Source organism: Anomalospiza imberbis, chromosome 13, assembly GCF_031753505.1.
Source record: "Anomalospiza imberbis isolate Cuckoo-Finch-1a 21T00152 chromosome 13, ASM3175350v1, whole genome shotgun sequence".
Classification (NCBI taxonomy): domain Eukaryota; kingdom Metazoa; phylum Chordata; class Aves; order Passeriformes; family Viduidae; genus Anomalospiza; species Anomalospiza imberbis.
The window spans coordinates 19,865,180-19,883,866 of record NC_089693.1 but is presented as its reverse complement, the minus strand read 5'-3'; the positions used below and the strand labels follow the sequence as shown (position 1 = coordinate 19,883,866).

The 18,687-nt window shown below is 39.7% G+C and overlaps 1 protein-coding gene across 1 annotated transcript in view; it reads right to left on the bottom strand.

Annotated features, from left to right (window-relative positions):
• The window catches only part of ETFA (electron transfer flavoprotein subunit alpha), a 29,358-nt gene that overhangs the window by 5,371 nt on the left and 5,300 nt on the right, over positions 1–18,687 (bottom strand). Inside the window, exons 2-9 of the mRNA XM_068204423.1 lie at positions 17,979–18,128; positions 16,153–16,234; positions 15,973–16,055; positions 14,412–14,511; positions 13,105–13,215; positions 11,854–11,955; positions 10,995–11,063; positions 9,924–10,006 (exon numbers count right to left, since the gene is read on the bottom strand). Of these exons, the coding sequence (XP_068060524.1) occupies positions 9,924–10,006; positions 10,995–11,063; positions 11,854–11,955; positions 13,105–13,215; positions 14,412–14,511; positions 15,973–16,055; positions 16,153–16,234; positions 17,979–18,128 (780 nt within the window). The remainder of the gene's footprint in view (positions 1–9,923; positions 10,007–10,994; positions 11,064–11,853; positions 11,956–13,104; positions 13,216–14,411; positions 14,512–15,972; positions 16,056–16,152; positions 16,235–17,978; positions 18,129–18,687) is intronic.

Genomic DNA, 18,687 nt, shown 5'->3' with positions numbered 1-18,687 from the left:
ATCTATCAAATGCAGTCAAAAGGTGGTACTTCACACATCTTAGAAAAGACACAGCCTCAAATACTAACATACTTTCTCCTTTAAAAATACCACGGAATGTATTCCATATCTAAGAAAGCATAAATCTAATTTAACTCAATAAATAATACTGGGAGGCCACAGGGAGGGTAAGAGGGTCAAAACCAATCTTACCACTGTTCAGCTGAAACTGCATTGCAGTTAAGTGGCTCTGAGCATGGCAGAGCCAAGCCCAGCTGGGGGACGTGCACAGACCTGCACAGGAGAGTGGCAAACAAAGGTGTTCAAACACAGACCCACAGAGGCTGCTGGCATACAGGCCTCAGAGTCATTACATCAATTAAAGAAAAAAATGCTTTCTGATGTTTCTCCAACTCCAGACTCTGCTCACTATGGTTTTTTAAATAGGAATAGATAAATTAAATGTATGAACTTTTTCTGTATTTTTATACAAAAACTCTCAAGTGTAAAAACTGAAGGGGATGAGAAATAAAGCAGAAATGAAGCATTTCCTATCAAAAAGGCCTCCTTTGAAACTGAAACACAGAATCTTGTCCATGTACTTCCACAAAGCTACACAGCTGGTGAACACACTCAGAAACTCCTTGGCCTCAGCAGGCTTTTACCAAGTGGATTACTATTGGAGGTCAATCCATTTTAAGCACAGCTGCAACGTAACCTAATATGTCCACATTAGAACTCGTGGTAAGAATGCAATATTTTAATTATACCAAATAAAAGAACAGATGTTACAGGAGAAATTATTCTAACATCATGCTGTCCTTAATACAAGCTCTTTTTAAAGACACATTATCGTAATTTGATTTTTTTTCGAGCAATTCATTAAGTGCCAGTCATCCAGACTACCAGATACTCTTATCTGTCTGCTTAACATTGTGAAGTTCAATCTTTGGAAAGAATCCAGCTAACCAGGAGCCAGATGCCTATGAATATATTCTATTAAAATATCTAGGAAAGACAAGGATGTTTCATTAAAAGGACATTTGTTAATCACCAGGCTTGTCTAAAAGCACTTATGCATCTAGGCCATGGCCCTCAAGGTTATGTGCTTTTGGCTCCCTGGTTCAGACAAGTGTTCCTGTCAGTCAGCTCCAACCCTGACAGGAGATCACCTCAGCAATGTTTTCATGTAGAGAGCACACAGGACAGCAGGGTTCTTATCGACACTTCTGTGCCGTCAAAGGGACAGGACAGTTTAAATCCTAGTTTTAATCTATTCTGCAGTTCAGTAGGAGGGACCCAAAGGACCCACAATGTCTAAATGATAAAGCTTCAGGATTGTTCACTGCTGTCCTGAAGAGAATTCAACTGGTCATCCAGAGACAACACGAAGCATTGAGAAATTCAAATCCTTCTTTCTTTTCAGAGTAATAACCTTGTTTTGATGCTTTCCCTGAAATCACTGATTTCTGTCAGGCCTTTTGCCGAGTCCTGTCGTTGCTGTGTCAGAGTTCCAGGTCCCAGGTCAGGACTGTAGCCCTGAGCCCCATGAAGCAGGTGAGGCAGGGAAGCAGAAAGGAGCTGGGTACCCCAGGGCAGAGTTCCTTCCAGAGCGTGCTGGGCCCTGGCAGCACGGGGCAGCACGCTCTGCACGGAGCTCTGGGTGCTTCAGAGCTCCTCTGGGCAGGACACCCACACACGGCACAGAGCAGATGAACCCGAGCCTGGGTCACACCTCTCGGGGGCCAGATGTGGCTTTACACCAACTTCAAGTTCCAGCTTTTTGGAACCATGGAAGCTGCTCTAATTACTGCTGCCAGGCAGCTGATCCATAGCCCCCGGTTACAGGCACTTACAGCAAAGTCCAGGACATGGAGTAGCATTTCTCAGCTCCCTAGAGCTGGGCACAGGCAGATTTCCACTGAAGGGCTGCTGCCAGCACTGTGCCACACAAGAACAGGCGAGAAAACAGCACACGCATATTCCAGAGCAAAGGGTTCACAGCACTGTGAACAAATGAAGTGCCAAAAGCAACTGAAGTCAAGGAAGTAAACGTTTTGGTGATATATGGACATAACATCAGCTTAGAAGATTGTCTTGGCTCTTGGTAACTTCGTTTCACACAGGAAATACTGTACAAACATCACAGCCATGCCACAAATAGTTGTATGAAGTTGCTGGCAGACATCAGCACAGGGAAAGGACACCCGAGATGAGAGCTGATGGCAAGGAAGAGCAGGACGGAGGGAACACGTGGCACAGGACATTGAACGCACCAAGCAGCCAAGACCCTGCAAAGCAGAGCACAAGGAGGCACCATGAGGAAGGACCAACGCTCCAGATGTGCTGCTGCTGGAAGGGCTCAGCACATCCACGGTGGGCAGATGTGAAGGGGGTCACCAGCTCCTACGAGATGTCTCACAATGGCCACAGCAGCAACCCAAGGTGTCTCTGCCAGCAAACTGGCACAGAGGCAAGGGGGCTTTCCTTCGTCCTGCACAACTCCAGTGGCAGGCAGGACCCTGACAGAGATCTCCAAGTTTATAAGCACGGGTTTGCATCACAACCACCCTAAAAAACCCCACAACTCCAACTCCCAAATTTATCCTATTCAAAGTCAAGATTCCAAATCAAAAATCCACTTTCTCAGTTGCTAGTTAAAGTATTCATCTAGACTTATATTTTTCCAACAGAAATGACCATGGTATGTCTTAGAGCCACTATGTGCTAATCATTACAATGAAAAAAAACAAATCCTCCTTGGCCATTCCCTAAACTATTTCTGCTTCAGACATACCCAGCTTATTTACTGGCAGGCTTCACATGCACGGATGTGCACATGTGGCCCCAGAATCCATACAGCCAGTTACATGCTGTTTGGATAAATGCACAGGAGTGCTGTATGTGGATGATTGCAACTACCAAAATACCAATGCAGTTATTTTCCTGTGCATACAGACTCTTGCAATTATTTATAGAATAATTTGTGGCATATGATATTACTTCATTTATACTTATATTTAAATATGCCTTAGGCTGCCTTGGGGCAGTTGAGGGACATTTGCTGAAGAGAACTACAAGAATAGTTTTTATTTCAACTCCAGAGCCTTTGAATGGTGCTGTGACAGGCCACAGGGCAGGCACAGGTGCCCCACAAGCTGAGGTAGCTACTTTGCAAGCATGCTGTCAGCTGCTATTGATTTTTACTACAATTTTTGAATTATGCTGAAAACCTCCAACACACATCAATTTGTCATCCTACCAATGGCATGCTTTTAAACAGGCCAGTTTAATAAACCCCTCTGGCATACACACTATTTTTAAAGGCAGCTCAGATATTTTATTTTCTTTGCAAGAGTGAAAGGACAATGAAATTAGAAAGAAATCTTTGTGATCAAAATTGCTTTGTACAAGAGATTCCTTTCAATTACAAGCTATTAAGCCAATAAAATATCTTCTGGCTCGACAGCAGTTCATGTCCAGAACACTGTGCCTCACACACTTCTCCAGTATGTAAAGCTTTGGTGCAGATGAACCCTCTCCATTCAAGAAGCACACATCACTAAACTAGAGCCCAACTGCAGTTTCTTTTTCACTTTAAGAACCTTTGATCAGCCAAGCTGTGTAATTACTCTTAAGCGTGGTTAGGGTGTCTGCTGGAGTGCAGGGCCATACAGCAATTTTTTTTCCCCCTCTCTCCAGGGAAAAGCACATCAATTGCTTTCAGCTAAATGCACTCACATATGAATATTTTAGTACAATTTAATGTTTCTGCACCAACCCCAAAGGAGCAGAGCATCAATTTGTGAACATAGTTTTCTTGGAGTTAAAAGCTACGCTGGATAATGCAGGATGAAAGGGGTTGTCAATCCTTAGCTTTTTAGCAAGTCAGAGAAAGACAGTCTGTAAATTCAGTCCCAGCTGCATACAAACAGCTCTCTAAAGTTTGCCACCACAAAGCTACGTTTCAACAATAGTGAATTATCAGAGGAGATATTCCAAAAACAATTTCCCAAGCACAGCTGGTTTTCCCAATGCTATTCCCATCTGCCACCTACCTAACAGCCCCAACCATTTATACCATGCTAGGTGCACCTGCTGGTCTGTTAATAACACCCACAAACCTGATGTACAAATAACACATTCCCATAAAGCACTGAGCTGAGCAGAGCAGGAATTATGGACCACGCTTTCGAAGAGAGAATCTTTGCTATCTCAATATTCCCTTGTATGTGCAACAAATGAGGAAGTAATTAAGGTCTTATCATTGATAGCAAAGAGTAGAACGTTTTTTTAAGAAAGTACAATCCAGACAGGAAGAGTGACAATTCTCATGATGCCAAGGGAACTAATTAGTTAGTTCTGTTGTTAGTAACTTTAGGTAAGGGCCAGAGAACAAAAAGAAGAAAAATACTAGAATAAAATATGCCTTGTTTCACTTTCCTTATGCTTCCTCACAAGAGAGTGAAGTGAAATAGCAGATAAGCTAATCTGAACAAGCAAAGGATCCCTAAGAAAGTGATGGGAAGTAGCACTCAAGGACAGTTAGCATTCACCTATTACAAGGAAATAGAAAAGAGGAATTATGCAAATGATGTGATACTGTTCCTCTCCCTTCCTGCTACTCCCAAAGCAAGATGACAACTACTAAGTGCTAAAAAGGCCCTCACTGCAGTGAAAGGGATGCCCAGTAAAATACTGGGGGCACAGAGAGGCTCAGAAAGGATCCCCTCCTCTTCTAAAAGAGGGGGAGCAACAGGAATTCCAGCATTGGTGCCTTTCAAGTGAACCAGCACCTCACTCCTCAGCGTCTCAACTGAAGCTGCCCCTCTAACACGCATCTTTTGCTCTCATTATTACTGTCAATTCCCGACAGTTCTAAATTGCCTCCCTTTTGAAGTTCCTTCCATCTATTACAGCCAGAGAGATCCTCTAGCAGGAAACTGAAGCAGTGAAGGCAAGCGGTTTCCTCCTGGCCATCATATCAGACCTCTACTGAATTCCCACCTACCTTGCCCACATGAGGTTTCTCAGTGCATGCACCTGCCTTCTGTGTCACATTTCTAGCACAACCATTTAATCCAGTGTCAATTATTGCTACCTCACATATTTCCTAACTTGTGCCTTCCTGAGTTTTCCACCTCAGTTTCTTGTCATCTATTAGTGTTTTGTACCCAATGTTGAAAGTAACAACACAGCAGCAACTGAACACCTTAAAATAAAAAAATAAAAAAAAAGAAAGTAATTTTGCCACCTAGGAAATCCTACAGCAGAAATTAAGGCAGTTCTAGAGTTAGACCCTGAGAGAGCACCAATTTTAGAAGAGTGAAGATTTAAACTCTGAAGAGATTAAATTAGAAGGATACCTTTCAGGCAGCAGCTGACCCTTTACAAGGTCAGAGGATGACAATATACACGCACGCTTGCCAAAAAAAGCACCTCTCAGTGTCATTGAGCTTCTGGCTGTTTTCTGGGGACAAGAAGCTGAGTGGGAGATAATCCCAGTACAAGCCCACCTTCCTTCAAAACCTGGGGGAAGGATATAATCAATTAGAATAGGCTGCAAGGGAAAACCTAGGAAAGCATGGGAAGAGTTTGGGCATTCAAAGACAGCTGCCTGGCGGCACTGCAGCGTAGGACTTCCCACCTGGGTCACGGATGCTGCTCCAGAAGAAGTGTCCAGGTCCCAGCCTGTCCCCAGCAGCCCTGGGAATGCACTTTGCACAGCCCAGCTGGCTCAGTGGCACTGATGGACCCCCCTCAAGGACCTTCAGCCCCCACACCTTCTCACCAGCCTGAACTGCACAGGCCACAGCAACCACAGAAGCCAGGAAAGGTTTAGAGCAGTTGCTTTCCTTTTCTTACAAGTCAGAGTTTATTTTTTAGCTGAACATCAGACAAACTGCACAAGTTCCTGAGAAAGATGACATACTGCTTTGCATGTTAGAAATGTTGCTAATTATGTCTTGGGCAAGGAAAGCTAATACTGAACTAGTGAATGAAGCATTCCTGTTCCATTCACAAAACTTTTAAATAACTGAAAAACCACTTTTTACTTTCTTTCTTCTCCACACCTGTTTTGTTCTTGTTTCTTTCTTTGTGAACGTGAGAGAAAGAACTGGGAAGAAATTTACTGTGGAAAGCAACAGCCCTGATTATTTGAAATCTCTTATCTAAAAATAGCAGCTACTCTAGGGTAATGGTGGTAGGCTTGATTTCTCTAAGGAATTTAGTATTTTCTAACTGGATATACTTAACTAATATTTAGTAGTAGGCACTCATAGGAAGGATATTTTTATCCCAAACCAGCTAATTTTAACATTCTTACAAGGGCTTTTTCCTTAAACAGAAACTACATACAGTACTTAACCTGAGAATCGAATTTCATTTTTCATTTTTCTGCAGAACACCTGCATATAAGAAATAGTGGGGACAAACTGGCTTCTAATTATAAAAAATATGCTAAAATGGTTGTCACTGATTAAAGACACTGAATATACTAAATTGCCTTTTTTAATTAGGAAGAAAACATTTTCTATTTTGATATATCCACTTATGTCTAAAAATTTCCTTCCATCTCATCAAATAATACAAACCAGCCTTCTCTTTCATAAGACAGAGAAGGAGCTCTGAGAAGGAGTTCAAATAGGAGCTGCAATCACCTGAAAGTAAGGGGTTAAAAAAAAGGTGCTAACAAAAACAAAAATAATACACTGAATATTTTAACAACTGGACTAAAACCATCCAAAAGAAAAATTGCCAAAGATCCCATTAAAACCCAACAGTATGCATGAACACCAACATGAACAAAACCTTGAAGTTTAACCGTGCAGGGCTACTTTGGAAGAGCAGATGTGCTGTGTAGAACCAGGGCTCAAACAGACCCATGGTGAAATCTGTGCTCTTTAATTAACTGCATTCTTCCATCACTGAAGTGAACGAACTCCCGTTGTTCCTTGAGTGGCAATGTGTTTGTGTATTAATGCCTCAGCATTCTGGAAAGCTGCTGTGGCTGTGAGGTTCTTGGGTTCTGTGGTACACTTGGGTTCTGGGCTGCACTCTTAAAAACTGAAGCCAGTCACAGAATTATGAAGGACCAATCACCAAGACTACCCTTCCTTCCCCAAATGCACAACTGCAGGCACAGGGGAAGAAACAAGCCGCCCTTTCAGACAGTTGTGTTATTAGCCAGAGATGAGCACAAACACAGCCCAGCAGGCACACAGAAAAAGCAGCAGAAGCACCTCTCCTCTTCCTGAGCTTGGAGCTAACCCTTGTCCCTCTGTAGTCTCAAAGTGACCCAATTCCAGAGTCCTGGAAAACAATGCATTCCAATGCTCCACTGAGACTGGGCAGGAGACTATTAATAGAAGTGGAAGAGTACACACCAAGATACTTTCCCATCAGAAGCCAACAGCTGCACAGGAGAACAAGCATGGCTCAGACTCCAGAGTTTCTTGTATCTGAGACTCTTCCCCTGCTTGAAACCCACACACCCAGAGGGCACACACCATGTCAACTCAAAACTGGACACAAAACTCAGATCTCAGCTACTCTACCTGCCCAGTGTTCAAACCTGCTTTGCAATTCTCCAGAGAGAACATCACAAGCTGTCCCTGGACTGACACTGAGCACGTCTCACACAGGGAGAAAGCAGCATCTTCTGAGAGCTGCTAGAATAGACAGTGTCATCTTGACCTGACCAAAAAAGCTCAGTTCTTCTTCAAGTCAACTCTATGTTCCACTGCAGAGAATCATTTTCTAGCTGAAGTACCAAAAAGTGAAGCAGAATTAGGAATGTTAAATTAAGAATTTGTAGCTTTCAATTGCTTCATATTTAAGATGCCTATCCAACACATAGAAAAATTAAAACCTCTAGTCAGCAACTCTGTGGGCTTAGTATCAATTCAACTTGCACTTTCATTACAATTAACATTTCGTATTTTCTATATTTCTAAGGCACTGAATGCTATCCTTGCATGTATTTTAAGATCCAGACTAAATATCTGAAATTTGAAAGAAAATTTCCAGAACTCTGCACAACTCACTATTTAATAAACACTTGTTAAGAAGTGAGATGAGAGAAAAATGCATCAGCCTGCAGACAAATAGATGCACCACCATGCAATTGTGCCAGTTCAGATCATTTATGACACCAGAGTTTAACGTTCATTCATCACTCCTGATTAAAGGCTATTTAACAATCCTCTAGAAGAGAACAATGACAACACTGACGTGATCCTATGATGTGGCTTTATGTTCTTACTACTCTCACATGTTGCTGTGGGCCATCTGTGGCAAAATACAGCATTATACAGTCCTCAAAAACCAGCCTTTTTTGTTTCAACATAAATGTTATATAAACAGTTTCCTTGACTCTGGAAAGAATGTTCATTGTTGAGCCTTAACCCAGCCTTAAATCAGAGCTGAGCTGACTTCAAATTAATATTCTCCACCTCATTAATGGATATTTAGGCAGTGAAGAACTAAGGATGGTTAGTCCCATCTCATGCCCTTTCAAAATACAAACTCTTAAATGACATTTAGCTTATACCCCGGTAGGCAGAAAGAGTTGGGGTTGCATTTATAATCCACAGAACCTCCCAATTTCCTTACACAGCAGAGGTTAATATCACTGCTATCAAGATTCTGGATGACCTTAGTCTTATCAATAGGTCTGTTTCTCAGAAGGAGTGTTTTGCAGCAGTTGGTTATCATACAGATTTACAGGTTTAAACACCAGCATGTCTAGAACTAGCTCCACTCAGACCCATTGGGTTATCATCAGTAGCCTCTGATGAGGACTTCAAAAAAAGTGGCAAACATCCTTACCCACAGCTCAAGATAGAAGAAATCAGAATCATGGAACATCTTGTTCAAGAAAATCCAGCAGACAGAGTTGACAACAGAATCACAAGTTCCTGTCTTTGACATGCAAGTATTACTCTATCCTGCTGGATATATTACTAGAAAAATAATGGTCATGGTTTGAATTTCTTAAATTTGCAGCAATGGCAAAGGCAAAACATTTCAGGATCCTATCAAGGCTTTGAACAGGCAGAGCTTTTTAGTACTATTTAAATTATTACGATATGGTAAATGCAGCAATTGAAATATGATGAGTTTTTCAGCTCACTCCTCCCTTCTGGTCTCATTAAGCCACTAACAAGTAAAAAGTTGCTCTTTGGTGCCTTCTGTTGCCGTACACAAAGAGCTGCTTACGATGTCCTCGCATCATAACGAACAATGAAAGAAGTCTCAGACTTCTGCACAACAGAAAGCCCCACACAGATACAAAAAGATACAGAAATCAGTTCCTTGTGATACTGGGATGCAGAAATAGCAGAAAAATATGTGCAGCATGTTATTACCCAATACTGAGCCATTCAGAGTGCGTCCTCCTTGGTATTCCACTCTACAGCAGCCAATCTGCAGATTATTCCTCTCTTAAATTTCTTGCACTTTCATTTCTTACAAAAAATTTGCTTTGACTGTACTGCAATAATTCAGTAACAGTTATTAAAAGTTTTATAAAAATCATCACCTGAAAAAACCCAGAACACACAATTACCAGAGATCAAGCCACTGACTGATGTAATTTTGAGTTTATGTCAGTAATGACATCTCATGTCAGTAATGACATCTCTTAGCATATCAATGCCAGCATCCAGGAAGCTAAAAAAGGTTCAGGCAGCTATGAAAAAATGCAGCACACAACCCCCGACAAAGCTGTGTCAGAACACATCCCATTCACCCACAGCAGAGATTTCCATCCCAGCTTGCTTCTGGCATTTTGGAAACACAGTGTCAAGTGTCAGTGGGCACACTGATGTTCCTGTTAGGCCTGGAATTAAGACTCAGCTCATCTCTAAGTGCTTGCTCTGAAGGAAAATGCATGCTAGAAAGCATCCCAGCTCTATGATGAGAGGTATTCCCATACTTACTGGTGCTACTATTTTGCCCGTCTGTCCGACTTGCATGTCATTAGGAACAAAGCCAGCATCAACAGCTGCACGGGAAGCTCCAACTAGTTGAAAGAAAGTATTTTCAGTGTTTTCTTTTAAAATATTTGCGAGCCAAATTTTTATCACCATAAAAGCCCATGTATTTTACTGTAGAGTCCCACACTCTAAGGGCACATATTTAAAAACTTCCCTCTTAAAAGCTCTTATGGTAATCCCTCTCTATACCACTAGCTAAAAACTTCCAAGTACTAAGTGCTAATGCACTTCATAAGCAACAGGAAATCCCTACTCCGAGCACCAAAGGGCCATATATTTAAACCAAGGATTTCAATCTGGCATATTTCCATGATTTTTTTCTTGTTGCTTTGTCGAAAGAAGATTTTCCCATAAATGCCTTCCCAAAATGTTCCTTCAAGTCTGAATGGAACATATGTGCTATATTGTATTGCTGTGAATCTCAAAAGTCAGGCATGGTAAAGAAAAATATCAAAGTAAACTCAAAAATGCCATATGGACATTTAGTTAGCAAAAACACCACTGAGTTTTAAAAACTCAGCCAATCATGTAAAACTATTAATGTGAATGCTAAAATTAATGGAATTAAAACATTAGAGCAAACAGTTTTCTTCTTTCCCAACCTTTATACAAAATACTTCACTGAAACATTGCATATGGTTTATTTTCTCCTGTTAATACAAAAGCACGGAGGCACTCAAACTACAACAATGTGAGTGAGATTCTGTAAAGAAGCACTAGAAAAGGATGGATGCAAAAATTATCAGCTCTTCAAAATGAGCTATGACTACTTCACTTTCTGTTTGCAAGCTTCTGTTCTGGAGATTTGAGAAGCACAGAGAATATTATAGGTTACTATTTTGCTTTATACACAGGCATTTAAGAATAGTTGACAAAACTTTATCTATTACTAAACTAAGAGCATTTTAACCATTTGATAGACATGAAAATAAAAGACTTAAGCTGAATTCTGGTTTTAATGTGACCTGTTTAAATATAATAAACAGGCTTAAAAAAAAAGGAAGAAAAGTTTACCTGCAGCATGCAATTGATCCGCAAGGTCATACAGCAACTTAAAGTTTTCACCACTCTTCAAGCCCCTCCCTTAAGAGTTAAGAACAAAAGAAGATCAAGAAAGAAGAACATGTGTTTTAAGATTTTTTTTTGCCTATGTAAATCTTCTGTATGAGTATTAGCATTTGCAAAGACTCAGATATGCTTGCATAAGGCATTTTTGGATACATTACTGACCAGTACTTAATATTTGGAGATTTAGCCTTTAGTCTTTGCCATTAACATTTCATGTGTATAAACCAACACCACTCTGTCTTGTTTACTTCCTGCACACAGCACCATCAAGGTCATTCTCCAAAGCCAGGGAAATAATTTTTTTAACTAATTTGTGCTCCCTCTGCTGGCTTCAGGAACACAACACTGTTGTGGGATTAGTAAGAAATAATTTTAGCTGTAGACATACAGTAAAAATCACAGTCCATCACTTGATACCTAAGGAGCAGAATACAATCAATACAGGTTTTAAAATAATTAAGATGATTACATAATAATGTTCGGACTGACTGAAATGATCAGCAGTAATTTTGATACATGATAAATTTTGATACATGAAAAAACATGATACTTTTCCATCTAAAAAACAATTCATATTGTTAAAATTACAAAGAGGCTCATCAAATATGAAAATGTTCTAACAAAGCCTCCCAGCATATGCTAAACTCATGTATTACCTCTTTACAGAATACACATTAGGTGCTGCCCCGGTAGCCCCCATGGAATATCCTAATTTCTTTTTTTTTAATGTACCACATTACAGGGTTCTGCTACAGACATGATTTACCAAGAGGTGCCATTACTGCAATGCGCTGTGATCACTCACCCCCTGACACAACCACTTTGGCACTGGTGAGCTCCGGCCGGTCGCTCTTCGTCAGCTTCTGCTCAATCCACTCAGAGATACCGACGGGCGGTGGGGGCGTCACTGCGTTCACCAAACACCCACAAGGAAAATGAGAAAGCACGTGTTTTCAAGCTGAAACCTGAGCTCGAGCTTCACTCAAAGTTCATTCTACAACCAATTCGACCTCGAGCTTTTGCTGAGTCTCAGCAGTTGCTCCTGGCACCGAGAACGAGCCTCGTTCACCAGCTGTGCCCGGGGAACCTACAGTACAAACTGCACTAGGAGGAATTCTGCTGTACAAGTGTTACACACTGATACCAACCCAGCATGACAAGTGAGAGCCTTACTATCACAGGCAGACAAGTCCATCAGGCAGCACACCAACAGTGCAACACACTAATTCAGTAATGTTTGAATTCTACCACCTACAGACGTTAGGAAATACAGGATGCTTCAGAGGCAGGGACTAAGCCACAAAACAAAAAGGCCCACAGTGAAATACAGCAGAGGTCACCAAAATGGAACAGGTGACCCAGAGTAGTTGTAAAGTCTCCACCTGTGGACATTCTCAAAGCCTGACTGGACACAGTCCTGGGCAACCTAGTCCATGGGGCTGGACTAGATGATCTCTAGAGATCCCTTCCAACCTCAACTACTTTGTCATTCTGTGACTGGATTTCTCAATTATCAGAGCTACACTGGCTTCATTAAATTATAAATTGAACTGATATGGTTAAAACTGATCTAAAAAAAACAACTCTGTATTCTCAAATCAATTTAAACTGCCACTAATTTAGCTTGATGATGTAATGACCTATCTCAATTGCAATATGATTAAACCAAAACTACGGAGAGCCAAACACTTCTATTTTTGCTCAGTCTCGTTTTGAAAACCAATCTGGTTATTCAAACAGCTGTAAGGACAAACTTGTCCTTACTTAAAGTTTCGAGACTGCAGTGGCAGATGTTTAGGCAGCGAGTGGAACAAGCACGGATTTCAGCACAGATATCTCCATTTCTGGTCAAGGAAAAAAAAAGTAACTGTGCAGATAATCTTTACCTTCTCTTAACAGACATCGCTAAAGAGTGCAAGCTCCTGTAATTAAAAGTATAAAGCTAACATTATGACAATCAGTTTGCTTTGACAAATACTTCTACAAAACATCACCACGCAGTGAGCAAAACTAACTCTATGAAACAAAACAACAGCATCGCAGAACAGATACTCACGCTTTTCTACACTGGCATTGCCACCACTCGCTGGAGCAGCCTCAAATGAAGTTCCCCGTACAGTAAACACTTTGATTGCTTCATCACACTGCACAGTGCAAATAATATTTCCTAAAAAAAGGGACATTAAAAATTTAAAGATTATCAGACATACTGTGCTTTAACAAAAACCCAAAATTAATATCAAAACCACATTAGCAGTTGTACTAGAATATGCAACATCCACCAAGGTACTTCCCAAAATTGTAGTTTTAGATGACTAAAACTTAGCAGTTAATAAACAGAGATTACATATACTTTAATTAATGTTTTAGCCCCGTGTTTCTAAAGTACAAATACAAATCCTCTCTTTTTAAAGGAGACAAAGCATTCAAATCATCTCTTATGAATGAGATTTTAAATTTCAGAAGGGATGAAAAAAACTTTGAAAATGCCATTCTTACACATAAAGAATGTCTATAATTCAAAGTAGATCTTTTATCCTGTTGCATGGATTCATCAGAACTGAAGACAATGAGGCCTCCCCCAAGTATCTGTGGGACTGTGTTTCTCTCTATAATATAATATAATACTTCACACTGGTGGCTGCAGGGAATGCTAAAAGAAAAAATGCTGCAACATTCATAAAAATTCAACTATTCATAAACAAAATCATCTTGAAACTGTGAATTACTGGGAAGTAACTTAAAGTGCAGCACTAAACCACATTCCAGTACCATAATTCAAAATGTAATACCCTGCTGGTACATGTGGTACAATCTTTACAGTAAAATTAAGAAACACAAGGTAATGAGCTAATATCTAAAATAAAACACAGTGTCAGCCAAGCATTAGAGAAACAAGACTGAAAAAATAATTACAAATTAAGGTAATTACATATTAGAAATAATTCATTCAATGTCTTCATAATTAGAAAAAATAACCCTGTGGTATCTTAAATCAGAACTAATGCTAGTCCTATTAAATAAAGCTGGACAATTAACCTGATGTCTTATGCTTTCCAAAGCCTGATCAGAAGGGCATTAACAAACACTGTAGATGGAAAGGATGGGACCAAATTCTATTCCTTAAGGTGACAGACATGGGTTTGACATGCTTCTACCAAAGCCCTTGGAATTACTTGCTTTCTCACACAGGGAGCACCACGTCCATGCCCAGGCTTCATTTTTTATGAATCACAGCAATTGAGATTGTAAAGGGAAAATTCCTACCACATTCCAAGTTTTTAACATAAGGATCATGCAGAAAAATTAGCACTACTGGATTCTTCATTGGACAAATACCACACAGCTTTTGTGATTACCCACCTGCATAGATCGTTCTCACAAAAGTATCTGGGGACTTAATTTCAATAATGTCAGAAACAGGGGCAACATCAAGCTTGCCAGCCACTCTGGGAATAAGATTCTAGAAGTTAGAGATGAAAAGTTAGCAAAGTAAGCTAAGTAAAACATATATGGCCAGTAAAAGAACACTGCTGACCCGATTTTAGAGCCATATAGAGCCATATGAAGCTAGGACACATAGAACTAAGATTTTTGAAGGGCTACTCATGTAGCTTTAGCAGCCAAATAAAACCCCATTACTGTAATAACATTAGACATTTTATGAGATGTACTGTAAGTAAACCCCTAATTCAATATCTTAAATTAGGAGACTTATTTGATTCAAATATTCTAAAAGTGAATATAGATGCCATTTACTCAGAAAATTGACAGTTATGGATTGTTGAGCTCTGGGCACTTCAAGGGGAAAAAAATGGTGCTTTTGGAAGTTAGATGCCAGAAATTATAGGAAAAAAAATCTGCCCTCTTGCCTCCAAAGCAAAAAGAAAAAAAAAATTAAACTTAATATTAAAGTATATATTCTCTTGCTCCAAAATTTACTCTAGAAAATTACTTAGCACCTTTAGAGTGGGAAGAAGGATAAAAAGAGCAGCAGAAATGATGAAGAAATCAAGATGCTTATTTGCTTTTTTGTCTGCCTCTTAATCTAACACAAGAAAAAAGGCCCAGGTCTGAAATCTTTACTCACATGAAGCACACAAAAATGGCAGTGTAAGCTTTAAAGCAAAAGCCATTAACTCCTACTATGACACTGCAGTTAAAAAAGAAAAAGGAAAAAAAAAAAAAGTTTTAAAAACCTAAGGCTTAATTTCTCTTAGCAAAACACAAGCACAGGGATTGCAATTGATGGGAAGCAAAAGCAGTCAGATGGAAGGCCGATGTCATTGCCCGTCCTACATCGGCAAGATTTCTGAAGGATCCTTTTTCTCTAATTTACTGCACCACGACGTTGCCCAGATTCTTAGTACTGAGGCCCTCCACTTATAAACACGTTCCCCAAAAAAAACAAGTTATGAAAAATTGTATTTTCATTAAAAACCGTGCTGGCTGGAACTTAGATCTGTGTTATTTATATATGTTTACAGACATTTCAATGTACGTGACTTATATCACAGATGCAAATCCCACTCCAAACAAATTTGCTTCCGATAGGTTTGCACACTTTCATTTCAACATGCAAATAACAGATTTTTCATCCCAATTTGCTGTGCTTTTCCTTACAATTTTCATGCTTTCAGATCACTTAATCTGTTTCCCTTATTGCACATTTTGCCTTGTGTCCATAGGATTGGCTGGTTACCACAGAATATTTCTTCTACACTATTTTTTTCACATCATAAAAGAACTCAAGCATGAATCATGAAATCTAACTAATGACCTCTTAAGCAAACTACTGTAAAATAGTTTGCAAATGCAGAACTGTCCATGGCTGATCTCTCTCAGGCCTTTGATTCACACTCTTACATACAGCAGGGTCTCTCTCTTTTCTAGAAGAACTTTGTGATGCTCTTTATCTACTTACCTTCCCAAAGGCAGATGCTCCGGCACAAATGTGGGTGTAATTAAATTTTTTATGAGTTTCCACAATCAAGGGAGTCAGCTCCTCTGAGAATAAAAATATATTGCTCAGAATTTACAACTGTCTTATTTTCAATCACAAATACACAAATTTCTTTTGTCAATGTGTAAGAACAACTCTCACCTGCTAGAAATCCCTTGTACACATCATGCTGAGCCACGAGAACTTTTGCAACACCCTGCACTTTGCTGAGTTCTGATGCTACCTGTGATTAGAAGTGAATTATTATTAGTTTGTGTTTTAACAGGCACCACAAACATGTAACAAGGTAGTCCCCACTGCAAATAGCTCACAGCCTATAGATTCACAAAACCAGAACCAAAAGTACATGAATTTCACAATCAGAACAGACATGAATGGAATAAAATGCAGGTCTTCTGATCCTTATGGGATAATGAAAATGAATTTGTGAATAAGAGCACTGCGGAGCAAATCAAACTCAGGAAAACTTGCCTCCTGCATGCAGGGCTCCACCCCAACCCCAGCATTTCTTACAGCAGCCAACAACGGTCACCCTTGAGGATTATTGCTCAGTATTCAATACAATCACCAAGAAACCAATCCTACTTTATTTTAGATCAGTCAGTATCTACCATACAAACAAATACAAATGTACAATGCTATTATGATTTTTGTCCAAATTCTAGGAGCAACCCTTTGTTTGCATCTGACTTTTTGCCCACTGAAGCAATGTGAATTTTCAATTTATATTGATGCATTTTTTTTCGTTTGAATTGGCACAAGTGAAGTTTAAATGATAAAAGGGTTACCACAGATCAGAGAGAAGAGGACTGACAGCGAGGTCTGGAGACCACATGCATCGCCCAGAAACAGTGTAGTTTTACTGAGTTTGATGAGTATCAGTTTACCCTCAAAAATTAACAAAAGGAAATAAAGAAAAAATCCCTAGTGGCTGCTGCAGAATATCTGTTCGAGTCACTGGCTCTTAAATAAAAATCTCTAAACCTTCATTTTTTATAAAATACTTTTTCCTACCATAACATATGGACTCCATATATTTAGCATTAAAACAAACAAACAAAACATTCACAATCATTTTTCTCCTATGCAAGTGCATAGAATAAGGAAAATTAAAAACACACGTCAGGCAATTATTTATTTTTTCTTTTTCATTTTCTTGATTTAGATAAATATTTGCTTCATCTCCACCTCGAACACCTGAATTGCTACTGAGGTTTCTCCACCTATTTGTGAATAAGCTGCTCTAAGTATGCCTTCTTCATGAGCTACATGTTCCTTTCAAAATAACAGAGCATAAACAGTATGTAAGTATTAGGTAAAAGTAGTATTTTTTGTACTTCTGCTGCTCACACAATACCAAGTCATGCTGGAATAAAAGTGCCCCTAATGTACTGACGACATTGTCTCTAGAATTGGCACATCAAAATTACACTAAAAACACCCAGCTAACATACAAGGAACCTTTTACATATGTGAGCTGCGTGATGAAGTCAAGAAGCACCAATTTCAGAATTTCAGGTTGCGAACACTCTCTTACACAACTAGTGATTGGTTAGTAACAGCAACTTGCTCAAAAGCCCAATTTAGCACTGTTGTTTCACTTCTGCTGGTTTCCATTCAAACAAGCAAAAGCTTCTTTCCAAATTCTTAGCACTGCAATATTTGTCATTTAAACTTTACAGAGATCTATCTTGTTTTAAAAGTTAATTGTCCTTTAGTCCTATAAAAATTTGCTTGCTCAAGCATGTAACAACCATTATTGATACCGTCCCTTGTGAAATGAAATCTATATCCATATTTTCTCCTTAGAAGAGAAGCAGTTCCAAGTGCAGGACTTTTCTGGCAGATTAGCAACTCCTGGCACAGTTTCTCCTGACTACAGATTATCTTTCAGGCTGCCCGGGATGCTGCCAAGTATTGTTTCTCTGCATTCTTTCTTTCATTGGTGTGAAAATAGCATTTCCTACCTTGTCACAGCTGGTACCAGCCACCAGACACGAAACCTCCCCTCCCAAGCGCTTTGCCGCAGTGATGGTGTTGAGGGTGATGGGCGTGAGGGACTCATTGTTGTGTTCTGCCACCACCAAGGTGCTCTGGGACCTCCGGAGCACCGACGCCTGCCAAGGGAGAGACACACACGAGCAGGAAACTCAGCATTGAAATAAAAACTGCTCCTCTGGCCATCCAAGGCTTCACAGAAATTCATCACTTATACAAGTCATAAAACACTGCTAGCCTCATTCGAGATCATTTTTATTAAATAAAGAGAATACATAGGGTGATACAAAAAGGAAAAGATAAACCTGCTTGACTTCAGCTTGTGTGTAACATGCTGTGCTTAAACTGAAACTCCACAGGAAAATACCAAACAAAATTAAGAAAAACATTTTAACACATTACATTCAAGCTCAGTCAATCAACCTAACCAAGTACCTTAAAGACTGAGGATTGGACAAACAAGAGTAAGACACAATGAAATCAACAGCTGCAAATAAATATTTACTTGGTTTTCTAGGGTGGTTCTCTGGCAGTGTTTTATTATAAGTTTTAAACAAAATCTAGCTACAGAACCCGCTTTTATATTTAGAGGCAAAATTGTATGCAGTGGCTGGATGAAAATTAAGCAGCAGGGGCTGACAGCCTGAAAACACACTAGGAGAAATCTTTATAGGCATC